This window comes from Sitophilus oryzae, unplaced genomic scaffold (assembly GCF_002938485.1).
Source record: "Sitophilus oryzae breed Bouriz unplaced genomic scaffold, Soryzae_2.0 scaffold_377_pilon_pilon, whole genome shotgun sequence".
Taxonomy (NCBI): domain Eukaryota; kingdom Metazoa; phylum Arthropoda; class Insecta; order Coleoptera; family Curculionidae; genus Sitophilus; species Sitophilus oryzae.
This window is the reverse complement of record NW_022146948.1, coordinates 1,331,057-1,350,127: the sequence shown is the minus strand read 5'-3', so window position 1 is coordinate 1,350,127 and position 19,071 is coordinate 1,331,057. Positions and strand designations below refer to the sequence as shown.

The window sequence follows — 19,071 nt, the reverse complement described above, 5'->3', positions numbered from 1 at the left end:
AAAATGCAGAACTGCAATACCGCCCTAATGTTTTTGCGCAATCCGGGGAATGCGTTCATAGAACTGAGTGAAAGGTAATTTATTAAATATAAAAATATTTCGGTTATCCAAAGACTTGTGCCGTTTTTAATTCAGTTACTTGAGCCGTACATGCGACCACAAAGAAGACTGATTGGGATGTGCAAAGCCGGGTAACATTTTTCTCTATTATTGTATATCTATGAAGTAACATTAAATTTCAGATTTTAGCTTTAGCTGCTTTGAAATTTTACGGAAGTGGTTGTTACCAGCCCGGATATTGCTTTAAATAAATACATCGATATGTACCAAGCCTCGGTTTCTCATTCAATTGATGAAGTTACCAACGGTTTAAACCATCAGAGATATCCGATCAATGGGTTGAATTTACAAATAATTTTTGAAAAACTCAACAGAATAGAGAACAGTATGGTTTTGCAATACGGGTATTTATTGCATTGCCTATTGCAATTGCAGCTTCTTTACAAATATTAACGTTACTTTTGCTTTTCTCTAACATTAGTTCCACGTTTTTTCCATTATTAACCCACTTGACCAACAACACAACAAACCTCGATTATCGATACCAAGTAATGAAAAGTAAATAAACAGTAAAAATACGGTTAAACTGGAGAGAATTTAGTTTTTTCACTGTGATTTGCGACGTTGCCACAGTTCCGGCTCGTAATTTTGCGTACGCTCACGACGATCGCAAATTAAGATGCGAAGATGGCTGAAAATTGAATTTTTAAAACGCATTCGTTTTTTCTAACACTCGCAAAGTTGCGCGTTCGCATGTAAACGATCAATTCCAAAAATTGCCCCCCAGATACATTTTTAAAAAATCTTAAAATATGTAAAAAAACAAAATAAAATATACGTGTTTAAGCGTTTTTTTGGAAACCGTTTTTTTTTAATAAAAAATATTATAATATTTGAGGGGTGGTTTCATCCCCTTGGAACTGGAATTTTGAAAAATCCCTTCTTATCGAACCTCTACACCCTAGAATCAACCTGTATGCCAAAATTGAGCTACTTACGTTGAGTGGCTTGAGCAGAATCGTGATTAATCAGTGTGTCAGTCACTTAAGGATTTTATATATTAGTATAGATTATATGGAGAAAGGGGAGAATGTTATCGATCGTCATTTCCAAGCCAACTGGACGCCGTTTTTTCAATTTTCTATTATTATTGTTTTAATTTATAACAAGTAGTATTTCCCGGCTATCGCATAAAACTTATAAAGTATAAAATATTGAAAAAAAAAATATAAAAAAACCTAAAAAGTATAAAATATTGAAAATTAAAATTTTTTATCAAAACAAATATTCTATTAATTTCATTTTTTACACTTTTATTTGCATTGAATTACTAAAAATACTGTTTATTTAAAGACTTTCTATGTAGAAAGTACATCTAGTAAAAATATATTAATAAAATGTACGACTTGCAAGAGCCTTGCGCAAGACCAACACTGAACCCTGCAAGACCAGGACCATAACTACATATTAACTGCAAAACCAAGATCAAGACCAAGGGAGTCTTGGTCTTGCATTTGCCCACTACTAACTTTTACTATTAATGCTGATCTTGTTTAGGTATTTTTGGAAAGGATTGTATCCCGTAAACAGTCCTGTTGTGCTTGCTTAGATTAATGAACAAACATTTTAATATTCAAAAATAAGAAAGATGTTGATATAGTCTCTCCAACGAATCACGGAATATTTGGACGAATGACATCCAAAAAAATGGCAGAAAATAAAATTTATATATGTATTAAACGACAGACACAACTCTGTCACTGTCTTGGATCCTCTCGTTGTGCAAACTATGCCTACCAAATAATGTATACCTAATACTTCAATTTGTCACTTTCCTAGTTAATTTAGTTCTTACTTCCAATCTACTGAGAAAAAATCAATTTTTGCTTCATAAATTCGTGTTTTTTTTTGTTATAGATCGAGCCAACTTTGCCAGAACAAAAAGACAGACCGAATTTGAGATCGACCCAACCAACGATACCGATCAAGTAGGCCAGGATAAACCTGGATTTTTCGATCGAGCGGCCAAATTTGTCGTAGAACTTTTACAGCGATTTCTCAGATGGGTTAATACGGAAAATAGTTAAAGAGGGCATCAGCTTGGCAATTACCACTGTCGGAGGGTGGATCCTTGGATAATAAAAAGTTGTATATTTATCCTAGTTTCAAATAAAAACAAATATGTTAGGATTAAAGTGTTTATTACTTTATATAACTTAGTGGAAAATATGTGTACAAACCATCCAAATACTGGTTATTTTAATGGAAAATAATATTTTAACTAAAATACAAAGAATATTCCGAGGAATATTCATTGGTTGGTTTTTTTTTTTATACTATCCAGCTAGCTTACAAATCACACAAAGTTTGTCACAAAAAAAATCACAAATTATAGCCTGGTTTATTGGATTGGCTAGTTAAACCAGTCACAATACTTGAATAAAGTTTGACCTTAAAAGTCTGCCCAACGAGTCAGGGATTTCCTCAGACGACCTGTGAATTAAAATGACAGACCCAACTGACCAACCAGAGCATTCATGACAAACTATATATGATACTGTCATGAATACTCTCGTGGGACAGACTATAGTAATAATATAAACAAGGGTAACGCATGCCTGTACCTACCATCTAATTCGGGTTAGTATGCACATTTGCACATTTACTAATTCCCTTTGGGTAATTTATTTTTAAAAAAGTTGCAGTAGCGTTAATGGCAATTATGTGTTGTTATTGTTTACTGCGGTTTTTTTTTCGTGATTTTTTAAGATATGTATCTAGTTATTTAAAACGAATCTAAAGCAATAATTTGAGAACCGGCTATTGAAAACTTATTTAATTATTTAAAAATTCTCTTTTTTAACTGTTTTTAAGTAGTAATTGTTATCCTGAACTAATTTAATCAAATAGAATTACTTAACCAACGAGTTAAATAGTTATGATGTATTAATAGAAATATTAGTTCACTCTATGTAGCCAAATGCTGTGGCTATTTATTGTAAAATGACGAAAAACTCGAAAAAGTTAATGTGTATAATTTTCTTGTAGTTCATACTTTTACAACATTATACAGTTTATAAACAATATTATATTTGTAGATATGTTACTACATAAGTGTGATTCACATGTCTACGGATGCGTATTACAGCCTACAGCCTACTATTGATTGAATTAGCTCTGTTTTGTAGATATTTTGCTTAAGGCGCATTCTCAGGACTTGTGTGCTTGGCAAGTATTTTTTATTGGCCTACAGGGTCTGGCGAGAGTGCAGGGGCTGGCGTAGCTCCTATAAAGGCGCATTCTCACGACTCGCGTACTTGACAAACATTTGTAATTGGTATATACAGGGTATATACACGGTGCGTCGGGCATCTATACAGAATTTCTAAGTTATTTATTATAGGAACTAGGCCGCACTCCCGCCAGACCCTGTAGGCCAATAAAAAATACTTGCCAAGTACACGAGTAGTGAGAACGCGCCATAATAAATAACTTAGAAATTCTGTATAGTTGCCCGACGCACCGTGTATACCTTGTATGCCAATTGCAAATGTTTGTCAAGTACACGAGTCGTGAGAATGCACCTTTAAGAATAAAAAGTATTTTGTATACTCTCGAGCTAATGTCTGTCTAAGATCAGAGAAGTTTCCTACAAATGACATTCAACATTCAAAAAATAACAGAGAAAATAAAATGTATCTGAAATTCGTTTTATTTCAAATTCATGTAATGTAATATCTAGGTAAAAACCAAACAAACAAAAAAAAACAAAATTCGTGGTTAAACTTGTACTGTGGTTTCAGTAAGAATAGAATTCTCTTATATTGTTGTCTCTTTGAAATATAACAAAGATATATTTTCATTATCGTAAGCGTTTATTATTTAAAGCATATTGCATAATTATTTATGCCATTGTTTTAGTGCAATAATTAGTAATTATTAAAAATAATAAACCATGTCTATTTTACGAACATTTATATGAAACTAAACGATATTTATAAAGAAAATACAAATTAATTCCATTATATTTCCGAATGACAACAGGAAACACAGTCCGGCAATTAAAAATTAGGATCGGATTGATAATCTTTTAATTTCAGTAGAAAATTAGTAGTTATATAGTTAATAATATACCAGGTAGGATTTTAATGAAGGACGAGGCAGCAATATTAAAATGATTTATACGCGTTATTGTCAAGCCAAATTCAATTTTCTCGTGACCGATCTCCATAAAAAAAAACGCTAAAAATGGTCCAATTAATTTCAAAAATTTCTTGTCTTCTAATTATTATTTGTATTGTTCCTCAGGTGAATATTAGTTAATTGTGGCCTTCACTTGATTGGACTATATCAGAGCTATTATAAATAGAGCACAATAAAACGTTTAAGAAAGATAACTACCGGATTTTTTGGTATATCAACCTTTCAGAAAGATCTTTGGATATTTTATTCGAGCAGAACGAACAAAGGACAATAGCCATCTTTCTTGCACGTTTCATTGCCAATCTAGCTTTTTTATAATATCTCTATAATGATTTAATGCTGATTTATTTTAGAATACTTTGGCAGTATGTGAACGGCCAGACGTTCTAACTGGAGCCGAAGACTATTGTTGGGGTAAGACAGTAGAAATTCTGGATAGATTACAGTACAGTACTAAAAGTGTTTTAAATTTTGCTAAGAAAAAATTGGGTATTGGTGTCGAGGAACAATATACACCGCAGAAAGTAAGTACTAAAAATAAAGACTGGATCATCAACGAGTATGGCGGGAGATCATCCAATCTTTTGTTGTAAATTCTATATATCCGGTATATTTTCCAAGGTCCAATTTTCTACTATTTTAAGATAATAGCACAGATAATAGTCTTTATACGTTTATAGAATATTTTTTTCCCAGTAGAGAAATGAATCAAGTCAAACTTCTCGCATTAAGCAGCTACCTATAGCCTGTTTATCTAACTTGTTTTATTGTAATTAAGTATCATTTCCTCTATAATTATCTTTTAGGACTTGATTTAGTTCACTTCTGAACCCCCGCTCATATATTCGTCATAAATCTTGATCACTTTTGTACCGTATGATCAAGGAAAAGAAAACATTAGATTACTTTAGGAATGACGATCGCTGACATTTTATAAGTAAAATTATATGGTGAATCTCACTGACCATCATTTCTTATAACTGAACGCCGTTTTATTTGGTCGTACGGTATATATGATATTAAGAAACCAGAAAAAATGTATTGATTAAAAAATATGATCTTTTTTAGTGCGACTACTACCAATGCATCTTTGAGGCGTTACATATGGTAAATATACCTGTAAAATAAATAATTGACTATTTTTTAAAAAAATTATAGCTCAACGGAAATGGATACCCAAACTATGGCCAAATTGTATATTGGATTGATAATAATGTAGTTTACACTCATGCAAAAGAAATATATGACAGATTAAGTGCTTGCAATAATGCCTTATCTGATAGCATTAGTAAGTTGATAAAAAATATATGTATGTGCCTATAGAAATAACATTTTATTTCCAAGTAAAAAAAACATTTTTATAGAGACAGCAGATGGCGAGTTAAGGTTGAAGTATTATGTCAAACGTTAAAACTACAAAAATCATGTATTTTAAAAAATATTAATATATTTTATATTGTAGTTTTTGATCTTATAATGCCATACTTTGTACCTCGGTTCTATCACAGATAACAACTTTGTTGTGTTCTTTGTGGTTCTATATGCCATAATCTGTACCTGTATCTACTGTGGCATATACAGATTATTTATACTATAATGATATTTCTTGTACAATGTTTTCTTCGGCAAGAGACTGTTCACTTTTATTTAAAGAAAACAAAGCCAGTTTAATGGAATAAAATGAAAATTTCACAATTATGCAACCAACAATACCTACTAATTATGCTGATACAGAAAATTAAATTTAAGATTATTTTATAAAAACATACCTAATTTAACCCCATAATGCGACTTTTTTATTATTAACATATTTTTAAGACGTGAAATATTTAAATCACTTATTTTACATAAATAGTTTTTAGGGTGTTTTGAAACCAAATCATTTTTCTTTCATACTAATATTAAATTTTTTTAGAAAATAACATATATTTTTCTGGAAATCTGAACACCACATTAGAAGGTAAGATCACAGTAAGATCTTATAAAAATACACAAATATAATAAACAATATAAATTTTAAATAGAATCAACTGAACTGCAAGGAAAATGCGAAGTATTACAAGAATTCATGAAATGCATAAGTGAAACAAGTGTAAGTATAGCCCTTATAGCACTATAAAATTTAAATGAAATAAACAAAAATTTTTATTCTTTTGTGTTTCAGTGTAAAAGGTTTAGCTACCCCTAAGTAAAAGGAGGAGAATGTAGTTCATATTAACATGAAATATAGAATTAAGTAATACATACTTATAATAATATAATACTTCATATATGTTTATACTAACTTGTACTAACTCAAATTTGTTTATGAACGGAATGTATAAATAAAAAGTCAATTACAATAAACTTAAAATATATTTAGTGGAAAAGTTATATATTACATAGACATTCAGATGGATATTGTGTTTCAAATAAATAGTCCTTTCAATACAGTCAGTACTTGAGACACAATGGAATGCCATATCATATGTAACCCGTTTACTGAAAATAAAAACAAAATTGTTAAAATAGCATTACTTTAAGCAAGATCTAAATCTTCAAAAACACAACAGAAACTAAAAAGCTATTACTAAAACAAATTATTAGGCTTTTTTAAAATACCACTCAAACTTTTTTAGAACAAGATTAGTTAAAGACAATCACAGATATCTTAATATACCTGAAATATTATTTGCCTCCCTAGAAATCAATAAAATATAAATATATTAACTTAATATCTTTGAAATAAAAATATAAATAAATTATGAAAATGTTTCATTACCTTTTTGGCTGCTGCTCCAACTTTACTCTTCTTGGTTCCACGTACTTTCTTCATTCTGTTCTTTCGTTCTTTACGTTGTTTACGTGTCTGTTGTTTCTTTTCATAAAGACCATGCCTCTGTAATCTGTGTTTGGGTTCAAATTTCTTGGCAAAATCTAATGTATCGTAAATCAAAGCAAAGCCTGTTGATTTTCCACCACCAAAGTTTGTACGAAAACCAAAAACAAAGATGACATCAGGCATAACCTACAAAAAGTATAAAAATACAAATGTTTAGTTAAGAATGCAATTATTATCTATTACATAGTAATAATAGATAATACGGTAACCGATAATACTCTTTATTTGCATTAATTATATAGTAATGTAATTATTAAAATTCGAGGAATATATAAATAAAAACAATTGAAAAATTGGAAAATAAACAAGTTATTCAACTAATGATAAATTATACAAACTAATTTATTCTACTTTTCCATGATTTTAAAAGGTATTAAATTTAACAAAAAGGCATGAAAAACATGAACGAATGACAATGAATTTCTACAATTTTTACCTTGTACATTTTGGCGAGCTTTTCCCTTATATCTGTTTTCTTAACAGAAGGTTGCCCTGGATGTAGAACATCTACCACCATTTGCTTTCGACACAACAGTCTGTTGGTCATGAATTTTCTGGTACGAATTGTAGCTGTTCCTTCCGTCTAAAACAAACATATTCAGGTTAATTTAATTCTTCTAGCAATGTTCCAACCAACACCACTCCAAATTTTGATAAACTTGGATATTTTCATCGGCTAGTTACAATAAATTGTAAAGCATAGTACGTTTATTTCCACAAAATTATTTAAAACCCATATTCACTATATTACATTTGTCAACATTGATAATATACAAGATAATATTCTCCAAAAATAAAAATTTTAAAGGAAATAAAAGCACTGCACATATACACATCAAACCATTTTAAAACACTTTTATAATTATTTAAGATGACTGAGAAAAAACTAAATTATTTTCACATACCATTTTGAACGGCTAAAAGAAAATTTCTAAGAGAACTCTTCTTTTTCTAAAATTTGGCGTTTGCCCGTCCTTTTGACAATTTTGACATATACAGAAAGTTTTGCAGCCAACTTCCTGTCTAATTCTTTTAATTTCTCTCTTTTTTTAATATGAATCTAGGGGTCATTTATACATATACGCATTTATATATGACTGTTTCAAGGACACATGAAAAATGAATTAAATTTCAAAAAATAACGGTGATTGTAAATAAAACAGAAAAAGGTAAGAAAAATAGTACTGCTGAATGTTTATATATATTTTTGATTTCTAATATTATATTTATGTAATAGATATTCTCAAGCATATAAATAATGTTCTCGAGTCATAAAAAGAGATAACAAACATTATTTTCAATAACAAAGACGAAGATATCGAGTAAACGGGGTAAACAAAGAAGAGTTTCCCACTTATCACAAACATACGTTGAAAGCATCGTTTAAAGATAAAAAAACCCCAGGACCTGTGCCTAGCTGCCCAGGACTAATTCATTTGTTTGGAAACCACAGGCGAGTTTATAAGTTGCTTTGTTCCTCTTTTATTTTTTCTTCAAGAAGTTATTAAAATGTCTACAATGGACGGTAAAGGAGAGGATGAGGTTGGTGGAACAGACCACGCTCCAGAAGAATACCATGACGCTGAAGATGGAAATTGTATTAATGGCAATGGAAAATATGAATTTCAAGAAAACGAAAACGATGATGAAGGAGATGCTCTTGGCAGACCTGGGTATTTAATATTATTTTTATTAACATGATTCTATGAAATATTTTGCTCAAAAAAGAAAGGGATTTCTACATTCAGTACTATGTATAAGATCCAATTTTATAATTTAGTTTTGTGTATTATAAATTGAATAATTTATCAATTATAAGCTTCTATCTCTGCTAATAATTTATTAAACATTTACCATAAAATTATATTTACCTAATAATTTAACAAGTTGTCATGTGGTACATCTATATTTAAATGTTTTTAATTTACAATACTATTGTATATTCATTGTCTTTGTAATATGTCTATAGATTTTTTAATAAATATATTATTACAGGGGTCGCCCTGGAGAAGTTTATGCTCCAATGCCTGTTCCAAAGTATGCTACACACTATAAAATGAACCATCCAAAGAGAGGTTTAGCATTAATTTTTAACCATGAAGTTTTTGAATGTGGAGGTCTAAAATCTCGTTCAGGAACTAATGAAGATTGTAATAATTTAAAATTGTGCCTTTCCAGTTTGGGATTTGAAGTTATGGTTTTTAAAGATTTAATTTATACAGATTTAGAAAGTCAAGTAAGAGCAGGTAAGTTCAAATCATGATCTTGAAGGAAACTGACTAATAATTTGTAACCTTATATATTAGAGTGTACTATAGAAGTTAATATTAAAAAATAAATTATTAACACTAATTAAAATGAATTTCATAGAAACTACTTGATATATAAATGAAGTAGTGAGGATACTAGTTAGAAATAATAGAATGTACTAAAATTGTTTTGTGTAGACTTTAAAAATATATTTATTTCTTTCAGATAAAGTAACACTTCAGAGTTCAATAAAAATGTGTAACAAAAAAGATACTTGTATTTCTAAACCATAACAGATATTTGTATAGAAAATGTTATGATTTATTCTGAAAATCAAATATGCATTTATCAAATATTAATTTATCTGTATGTTTATTTTTATCTTGCTTTTTTAAGTAGGTATGTAGATATTTTTGATCAGTTTTTTTTTCCATGCAATGTCAGTACCACTTCTAATAAAGTTGGGAGTAATACCTGATAAAAAATAATCTATCTTCTTGATAAATGTATTGATTTGTTATAAAATACATATCACTGCCATCTGCCATATCTATTATTTATATTTCATCTAATCCTGGCATATTTATCATTGCTTTTTTGTAGATATTATTTACATTAAAATTAGTTACTCATACTTGGGATCTATTATTTTAAAGAAATGAGGAGTATTTTAATGATAACCTGATAACAAAAATGTCTTGTATCAAAAACTCCTTAAAAACAGGTTATTTGATTTGGTATAAAAAACATATCAGTGCTACATCTGATATTTTTAATCTATTAATCCAATTAATTTTATTTCTTGGTTGCTTTTTGTAAATATTTTCATCAAAATGAGTCACTCTAATCAGAATTTAGTACTTTCAAAAAATAAAGCGTATTTTAAGGTCACTTAAATAAATAATTTTTATAAAAATATTGATCAATTCAATACAATTTCAAGGACCACAAGTACTTGAAATTTGAAATATTTGGATCTATTTTTTAGAATGTATGTTTTGTATTTTTTACAGGATGTAAAAGTGCGAAGGCACTCTTTAAAATGAATAGAAAGGTTTCATTTCAAATTTTACTGACTTTTCAAAAACTGCTGACACTAAAAATGTTGAAAGTCTAGCTGTTAACAGCTATAGCCCCTTACTTTTACCTGTGACAAATTTTGAAATAAATAATTTTCTGGCATAAAGAACAGACAATTTATATATTATATATAGATTTTTTTTGGTTTCCCATTAAAACTGCACAATAAATGCAGTATGCTCCTGTCAAAATATTCAATCACATTTTATAGTAAAGGTGAGTTTATATGCATCCTTTATGCGTCGTCCGTTGTTCCGTCACTCCAATCATATTTGAGTATAAGCTGTTATTTTTTAAATAAACCAATAAAATTGGTATTACAGGGTATTACTATGTAAGTAAATGCTTTATAGGGAGATGCCAAACCAGAATTTTATATGAAAAACCCTTTTTATTTTTTCAGAACTATTCTGAACTTTTATCCACTTTTTATCTACACCCTGTGTATAAATCTTGAGAGGTAGGCTTTAAATTGGACCTTTAAACTCATATCACTTTATCCATCCAACAAGATATCCATTATAACTTTTTTAAAATGTAAATATGCAATTTAATACATACTTATCTATGTATAGATATTAATACATACATATAATAAAAAATAACTATTGTTATAGGATTAGTTATTGTCATGTCATTTAGTAATAATTATTTTATCCTGTTTCATCTTATAGTAACATGTTTTTGCGTTATACTACTATCAATTGGTAATGAGTTATTATTTTACTAAAAGTTGTACTTTATATCTGAACACCAAATACGATTTATGGAATTTACGTACTAAATAATTTTTTTGTATGAAAATATATTTTGTATACAATAACTAAATACTGGCTTGCTAAATCTAAATAGTTGGTCTGTATTTTAATTTTTAATGAGTAAAACAAAGAAATAAACTATTGACATGTAACCAGTTGATAGACAGAGACACAAGTAAATGCAGGACTGCCGTCTTTTACGCGCGATAGGCATTATTAAAGAATTAAGCGTAAGACTATTCGAAAAGTCTCCTTGTTCAATTTAAAATTTTTAATGGAAAATCCGGCAATATCACAAAGAAGACATTATTCACTGATTCAGGGTGACCAAATCTGTGTATATTGTAAAAGTGCTAATAATAAGTTATCTTATTTTGTATTTTTAATTTAAAAAATTAACGTTTTCCCTATATGTAGTACTTTTCAAATTTGCTAACAAAATGTTTATTTTTACAGTATCAAAAATGGACCATACAAATCACGATTGTGTTATGTTTGCTATTTTGTCTCATGGAGAAATGAATATAGTTTATGCGAAAGACACACCCTATAAACCTGAAAGTTTATGGTCTCTTTTTACTGCCGATAAATGTCCATCTTTAGCAGGTAAGTTGTTATCTGTAGTCTGTTTAACGAGTTGGGGAGATTTCAACAGATGACGGCAAATATAATTTGCCTATGAATTAAAATGACAAATGCGACCGTCACTGTCAGGGATCTTCCATTGGGCAGACTATATACTGTATGATCGAAAAAGAACGACGTCAACCTTAGAAAGGATTATGATGTACTATGTATGTCATCGATCGATATTTCTGGGGTAATTTGACGCCTATTTTTTTTTCTACGGTTTGATGTATGTATTTTTTTTTCGATTTATAATTCTAGGAAAGCCAAAAATGTTTTTTTTGCAAGCCTGTCAGGGAGATAAATTAGATGGAGGTGTCCATTTACATACTACAGAAACTGATGGCGACATGCACAATACTTACAAAATCCCTGTTCAAGCTGATTTTCTTATTGTATATTCTACAGTGAAAGGTAGGTACATCATTTTTTTAACGGTTTTGTTATAGAAGTTTACCAGTATTTATTACATAGTTAGATTTGTACCTTTGTATTCTCATCAAAGTATACATACATCAAATAGGAAAGTTTTATTATTACCTATTAATTTATAAAAAAAGGAATCATTTGAGTATTTTCATTAAAAATAAATGATGTTGACATTTTATGTGACAACTGAGGTTCAATAATAATATGATGAAAAGTTTTTCAATAATGTAATATATAGACATAAACCGAACCATATTTTATAATTCTTGAATGAAAGAAAAAGGAAATAAAAAAACACTTAAGGACTACAAACTAAGAAAATGCGATAATACAGCCAGGGACATAGCGGCAACAATGCTTTACTACACACGTGCGACGCGTCCTACAAGATAACAAAAGAATGAATAGGCGACCTCGCGTCTTATCGGTGTTGCCATATTGTAAAGAATTTATCCTTTTTCAATAGTATCCGACTTATAATTTAGTAGTATAAGGACTATTTAATATATCTATGGAATATTAAAACCTACTTTATTAAAATGCAGTATTAATATCTCAATATATGTGTATAATAAGAAAAAAAATATTGATAATATTAAAGACGTGACAACATAGGCTGAAGGAGGACGGCTCGGTCGGCTGTGGTCGACTGTACCCAGAAGTAAAGTGTACAAAAATGATTGTTTGATGGCGTTTAGATGTGAATAGTGTAGTCTATATTTTATTTTAAGTCTATGAGGTTAGTTTTGTTGATGTAAACAATAACAGTTGTAAAATGAAAATATATGCAAAAGTCGGCAACGCTGTGCCGGTCTAGCTTAATCACGCAACTAAAAGTTTATTTGGTATGATCTTTTAGACATGTAGTATATAGACTAAATGGTTACAGGAGATATCCATTTACCTGTTCTTTAAGAACCTTCTTTCTTAAGGATAACATATTCTTAATTCTTGTCTGTTATAAATTTTTTCTTCTTTTTGTTTTAAATGTACTCAAAATTCTCATTTTGTAAGTAACATTAAGAATAAGATAATTTAGAATAAAATTTAAAAAGTATCTGATTCATACTCATTAAAAGAAATCATAAATTCCATCTATCATGATTACAAAAAAAACACCTGATACTTCATTTTCAGGATACTACTCGTGGCGTAATACTACTAAAGGTTCGTGGTTCGTCCAAGCTCTTTGCGAAGAACTGAGACAAAGAGCCCACGAATTGGATCTGATGACCATTTTAACCTTTGTGTCGCAAAGAGTGGCCATGGATTTCGAAAGTAACGTTCCAGATTCCATAACGATGCATCGCCAGAAACAGATTCCTTGCGTGATGAGCATGCTCACCAGACTCATCCAGTTCAACGTGCCAGGGTATGCAGGTGTTACTGAATAGTTTGTAGATAATCTGCTTGGTTTGTTGTAAATAATCGTTTCCTTTATTTTGTGTCGGAGCGGGAACAAAGCTAAATATTTACACATTTACTACAAATTACAAAAGATAATAGTTGCTATGGACCAGTTAAAAGTTATAGGTATTTATTTCCATATAATCTTAGTTCCATATCCTATTTTATTATATTTCATTATCTTTAAGTGCAATATTTATAACTGTATTAAGTTTATACTGTATTTCAATAAATGTATCCCCCTCTTTAGATGGGAAATAAGTCATGTCAAGTATCAATATACAGGCTATGCCAAAAAATTCACAACCAAATAGGAAATTTTTTATCAAGTGTTTATAATTTCTTTAGCATGTCCATCAGCAGAAAAAAATGACATATGTCATGCAACAACTGTCTGTGCCAGTTATAAAAAAATATTAGGTTTATTAAGTTTTTCTTTTATATAGGCCATTGCAACAAGTTGGGTATCTTAAAAATGGACATCTTTGATTTTTAACTTATTATTTTTTGAAAATATTTGGTATAGTTATGAAATTTGATAAAGTAATTGAAGAGAAAAAAGTCAGTTGAATTGATATAGGACACTTAATGTGTTTGCGCAGATGATGCCAACAAAGGCAGTGCCGAAATTAAGAGCCCTAAGCTATTTCAACTTAACTTTAGAAATTCTATATGTAGACATATAATTTTTTCTTTGTTTTTCTGGTATTTTGTCATCTAACTCTTTTTTTTTGCATATTGAAAATGGATTTTTAGATAGTTAAAAGGATAGCTGTCGCATGACATGTGTTACAGTGATTTTTTATTGTTATTGGGCATGCCTAAACGTAAATCCGCATGAACTTTTTTTGATTACTCAATATATTTTATTTCTATATGCTACAAATTTTGTTGCACACATTTATTATTCAATTAGTGATGTGAACATATTTACTATTACTTTTCAAGAAAATATCCTATTTGGCTTTATCTCAAAAGAAAAGTATTTTTAGCTTTGTTTTGCTCTTGTGTCGGACAAATTGACTGATCTTTAAAAGCCTTTTATTCCTGTCATTTGTCATTCATTCATGCTATAATACATATATACTAAGTTTCATAACCTTTCTCTGCTAGTAATATGGTAATCAGAATTCAGAAATAGGTTTATGCGATCAGCTAATATTAATTAAAGGCCGTTCACTGTACTTAGTGCACTTAAAAATAAATTAAGTAGAACTACGTTACTGCACATGTGCAGATGGTACAATAAACGGTTTTATAAAGATCTGATGAAAAAAGATTAACATGATTTTGTGCACATAATTTTTAATGTTAGTTCTTTTATTCAAAAAATTTAAATAAAAACTCAAATAAATATAATTTTATAGGTAATATTAGTATCTAGTATTAATTTTTAGAGATAAAAAATTTAAAAACAGTTTGTTTTTTTTGCTATTAATCTTTTTATTAATAATTATGTGTGCAATAAAACCCTTTTAAAAGTGTATGTGATCAAGAAGTTTTATGATTAAACGTCCTGTATGTGGTGATGGATGAAACGATTCTTATAAAAATTACATTGGATTTTTTTAACTTCTCTTAAATTGTCTTAAGTCAAAGTATATTTAATCATAACTTTTTGATCACACAGTATATAATGCTTTTTATACAAATATTCATGTTAATTTTAAAGGATAACAATATTTTAGTATCTGAGTTTAGTAATAAAATTTATATTTTGCCAAACACTTTTGTAAATATATCCTCTTTAAAATAGTGTAACTAGGTGGGATATAGATTTTTTAATTTGAACTACTTTTTTTAATAAAATTTATGTTTATACAGTGTGCGATAAAAGTTCATAATAAATGGTATTTTTTATTATTTAATTATTGGAAAAAAGTTAATACAGAATTACTTCAACATGCCCAATAACAAAAATAATCATTTTAACATATGCGACAAACTGTCATGGCAGTAAATTATAAAAATCCTCTTTGCATACACTAAAAGTTTGGTTCGGTAACAAAATATCTAAAAAAGCCTTATTTTTTTGATAATTTATCACTTATTGCCATTTTTGCATATGTAAAGACTGGATAGTTGTATGACATGTCATAATGACTTTTTCTCAACAACTCAATAACAAAAATTTCTTCCATTTTCTGCGAACTTTATATATGGCACACTCTGTATTTAATATTTAAAAAAATATCATAAATGAAATGCTATAATTCATCTAGGAACACTATCTCTAAAAATCACTGCCATAGAGATGAGCACATATTTTTATATCTAAAAGCCGTTTTTAAACTTTTAGCTCAAATTTGGATAGTAGCGTAGCGATCAAGGCTAAAAAACCCAGAAAGCGGTTTAGCGGGATATTTAAAACCTAATAAAAGCAATGAATTCAAACAGCCAGTGATTCAAATATTCAATTCAACGTAGAGCCAATATTTCCATATATGAATATATGATAAGTAAAGGTGTAGTTAATATATTTTTTAAAATCAATTTATAGGATTAATTGTGTAGAATTCATATATGTATAAAATGGACCATGCGTGATATGGCTATTGCAATACTGGTTTTAGCCAAATTATTTTAATTAACATTTCTACATATAGTGCTGTGCCATGGTCTTTCATTAAAGTGTCTTAACTATATTATATATGTCAATTTACAGTATAAAATAACTACATATATACAAATAGGCAAACGTACATTGCATTTATATAGTATAATGTATTTTACTTTTAGTCAGATTTATAGGTGTAGGTAGCCTTTTGATTGGTTTTGAATGAATTTCAAGTTTCTTAATATCATATCTTAACCATTCAAGTTCCATCTCTCCTTCAAAAGTCTACCATTAAGATTAAAATTAATAATAGTGTTGATTTTTTTACAAACTACTAATATTTCATGTTGATTACCCCAACTTTTTATTATTCTAAAATATATTTTACAATAAATTCTAGTAATATTATGGGTATATCAAATATTTTCTTATTAGTGGCTTGTTGAATTTCTATAAATTATTATAAGTTCCAGATGTATTATTTTGCTCATGACATACATAGCTATAATTTATATATATTTTTTGTATTCCTATTATACACATACATTAGAATTAGTATTTTATTGCCTAGTGTTTTTATATCATATATTTCAATTTATATGTTTATTATATAAATAAATAAGGAATTACGTGTTTGCATTTTTAATGGCTCTATTCAATTATGTATATGGTTTGTCCAGCGAGAGAATATATTATTTTGACACGACAGGCATAATCAACTGTTAATCTAGTTTTCATGCTTCCTAATTTCGGACGTTTTCATGGCATTCAAATATTTTATACAAATTTCCTGGTTATCTAGTGTATTTTTTAAAGCCTAATTTGTATATAAACAATAATTTAAATTAACCTATGATTTATTTAAACCTTTTTCTTTAGTCTAGATTGAACCCGTACTAACGTAAGCTAAAGTAACTTTAACAGCCATACATATAAACATATAGCAAACATATAGTGTAAAAGAAAGCTAATAATAAAATTAATAACTATCTCTAGGCAGGCCACAAAAATCAAAAATCGCGCCTTTACAGCCCAAGGGTTTACCATGGATTTACAGCCATAGAACCTGATCCAAATATTATTATATTAGTGAATTAAAATTAAATTCTATGGTAAGGCATTTAAATAAATAAAATATTAAGGTTCTATGGTAAGGCATTTAAATAAATAAAGCATTTAAATAATTAAATATTTATATATGATCTTGTTGTTATGTTGTTTATCTTTGTCTTTTTACACATAAAAGTCAGAGAGAAAAAATAACCAATAAAAACAATTTAATCCCGCCCTTTTTCGACAACCGTTTTTGCCGGTATAATTTTAGAGTTTCCCGCCGTATTTTATTCCATTTTATTCTTGATCGTGCTTGGGTGTTGATCGTTTGTGTTGTATTCTTGAATAATTCTTAAACATGTCTGGCAGAGGTAAAGGTGGAAAAGCAAAGCAGAAACAGAAGACTCGTTCCAGTAGAGCTGGTTTACAATTTCCAGTTGGTCGGATTCATCGACTTTTGAGAAAAGGTATTTATCCCGTAGTTGATACATTAAAATACTAGCAAATTGTATTTGACAAAAGAATCTTTAAATATATTTAATTCATTTTGAAGGTAATTATGCTGAACGTGTTGGTGGAGGAGCTCCGGTGTATTTGGCAGCTGTAATGGAGTACCTCGCTGCTGAAGTATTGGAGTTGGCTGGTAATGCGGCTAGGGATAATAAGAAGACCAGGATTATACCTAGGTAATTAGATATTACATTTAAAGAAACTAAAAATATGCTGAATTAGTTTCAGAAAAAGCGAGAATATATCTATGTAAAACTATTTTGTTATTCTTTTTTTTTAGACATTTGCAACTGGCTATAAGGAACGATGAAGAATTGAATAAACTTCTCTCTGGTGTAACTATAGCCCAAGGTGGTGTGTTGCCAAACATCCAAGCAGTTCTTTTACCGAAGAAAACTGGGTCTGGAGCTGGCAAGAGCCAGTCTCAAGATTACTAAGAGAATGTATTTCGTTATTTTAATTAATGTAGTTGTAATAATTTTTCTATCTGTTTATGATTGTTATCTATATTAATTGTAATTTTTTCGTACTTTAAGTTAATTGTAAGCATTTGCCATTTAGTTTTTTTAAATAAAGTTTCATGTGTTAAGATTATACAAGTGTCTGTCATTGCTGTTCTACAGTACATGCATACTTTTTCTGGTAACGCATCATTAATTGTAAAAAAATTGTTTTAGAAGTAATGAGCATTATAGGCATAATACTAGTTGTTTGACTAACTGAATGCAACTGATTTATCTGTAGAAAATGGATAATTTTGGAAATTATAAGTATACTCTATATTATTCTAGTTATATCTAAGTATAAGAATTAATATTATGTTCTACTATTTTATGATTTTAGATGCTGGTATATCATATAGAGAGATAGTGAAATACATGCTATTGATTTTAAATATGTAACAAAAGTGGGTAGTATTTAGACCTATAAAGAACTAAGATACCTACCCTAAATATAATTTCCATTTCTTATTTATTGCAACAAAACTAAAAAAATATTTTCACATTCATTAGGTACCTATGTACCTAATGAATTAATTCATTCATAAAAGCATTGTGTTAGGTGCATAATGTTATGCACCTAACACAATCTTTATTAAACCTATGCATGAATAATATCTTTTGTCATGTAGACAAATTAAATGTAGATTTATTGAATATAAATAAGATTTATATAATTGAACATTTTCCTGTTCTCATGCAATTATAGGCACTATTGATCACGATTATACCTTTATTTAACATTTAATTGTTATA

At 28.9% G+C, this 19,071-nt stretch overlaps 4 protein-coding genes across 7 annotated transcripts; 3 read left to right on the top strand and 1 right to left on the bottom strand.

Moving 5' to 3' along the window:
- The first annotated feature begins 4,233 nt into the window (after positions 1–4,233).
- LOC115885215 lies at positions 4,234–6,709 on the top strand. Its single transcript, XM_030904042.1, has 7 exons — positions 4,234–4,368; positions 4,617–4,787; positions 5,332–5,370; positions 5,422–5,551; positions 6,179–6,223; positions 6,288–6,355; positions 6,428–6,709. The coding sequence occupies exons 1-7, from the start codon at positions 4,309–4,311 to the stop codon at positions 6,449–6,451; spliced, it is 537 nt and encodes a 178-aa protein (XP_030759902.1). The 5' UTR covers positions 4,234–4,308; the 3' UTR covers positions 6,452–6,709.
- Positions 6,600–8,152, bottom strand: LOC115885216 (40S ribosomal protein S24). 3 transcript variants are annotated; one of them, XM_030904043.1, is made up of 5 exons: positions 8,050–8,152; positions 7,581–7,727; positions 7,025–7,270; positions 6,923–6,942; positions 6,600–6,744 (listed from the first exon to the last, which is right to left on the bottom strand). In XM_030904043.1, the coding sequence occupies exons 1-4, from the start codon at positions 8,050–8,052 to the stop codon at positions 6,931–6,933; spliced, it is 408 nt and encodes a 135-aa protein (XP_030759903.1). In that variant the 5' UTR covers positions 8,053–8,152; the 3' UTR covers positions 6,600–6,744; positions 6,923–6,930. The 3 variants fall into 3 exon arrangements, with proteins under 3 accessions (XP_030759903.1, XP_030759904.1, XP_030759905.1); XM_030904044.1 differs by lacking the exon at positions 8,050–8,152 and adding an exon at positions 7,986–8,004; XM_030904045.1 differs by lacking the exon at positions 6,923–6,942.
- A 229-nt stretch (positions 8,153–8,381) lies between these two features.
- On the top strand, positions 8,382–16,898 carry LOC115885196 (caspase-1-like). Of its 2 annotated transcripts, none has more exons than XM_030904022.1 (6): positions 8,382–8,817; positions 9,140–9,390; positions 11,689–11,838; positions 12,121–12,273; positions 13,456–13,660; positions 15,995–16,898. In XM_030904022.1, the coding sequence occupies exons 1-6, from the start codon at positions 8,654–8,656 to the stop codon at positions 16,068–16,070; spliced, it is 999 nt and encodes a 332-aa protein (XP_030759882.1). In that variant the 5' UTR covers positions 8,382–8,653; the 3' UTR covers positions 16,071–16,898. The 2 variants fall into 2 exon arrangements, with proteins under 2 accessions (XP_030759882.1, XP_030759881.1); XM_030904021.1 differs by having other exon boundaries at positions 13,426–13,660.
- Positions 16,899–17,534: 636 nt separating this feature from the next.
- LOC115885197 (histone H2A-like) lies at positions 17,535–18,411 on the top strand. Its single transcript, XM_030904023.1, has 3 exons — positions 17,535–17,772; positions 17,859–17,991; positions 18,096–18,411. Exons 1-3 carry the CDS (start codon positions 17,664–17,666, stop codon positions 18,250–18,252), a joined length of 399 nt encoding a protein of 132 aa, XP_030759883.1. The 5' UTR covers positions 17,535–17,663; the 3' UTR covers positions 18,253–18,411.
- Positions 18,412–19,071: the final 660 nt, after the last annotated feature.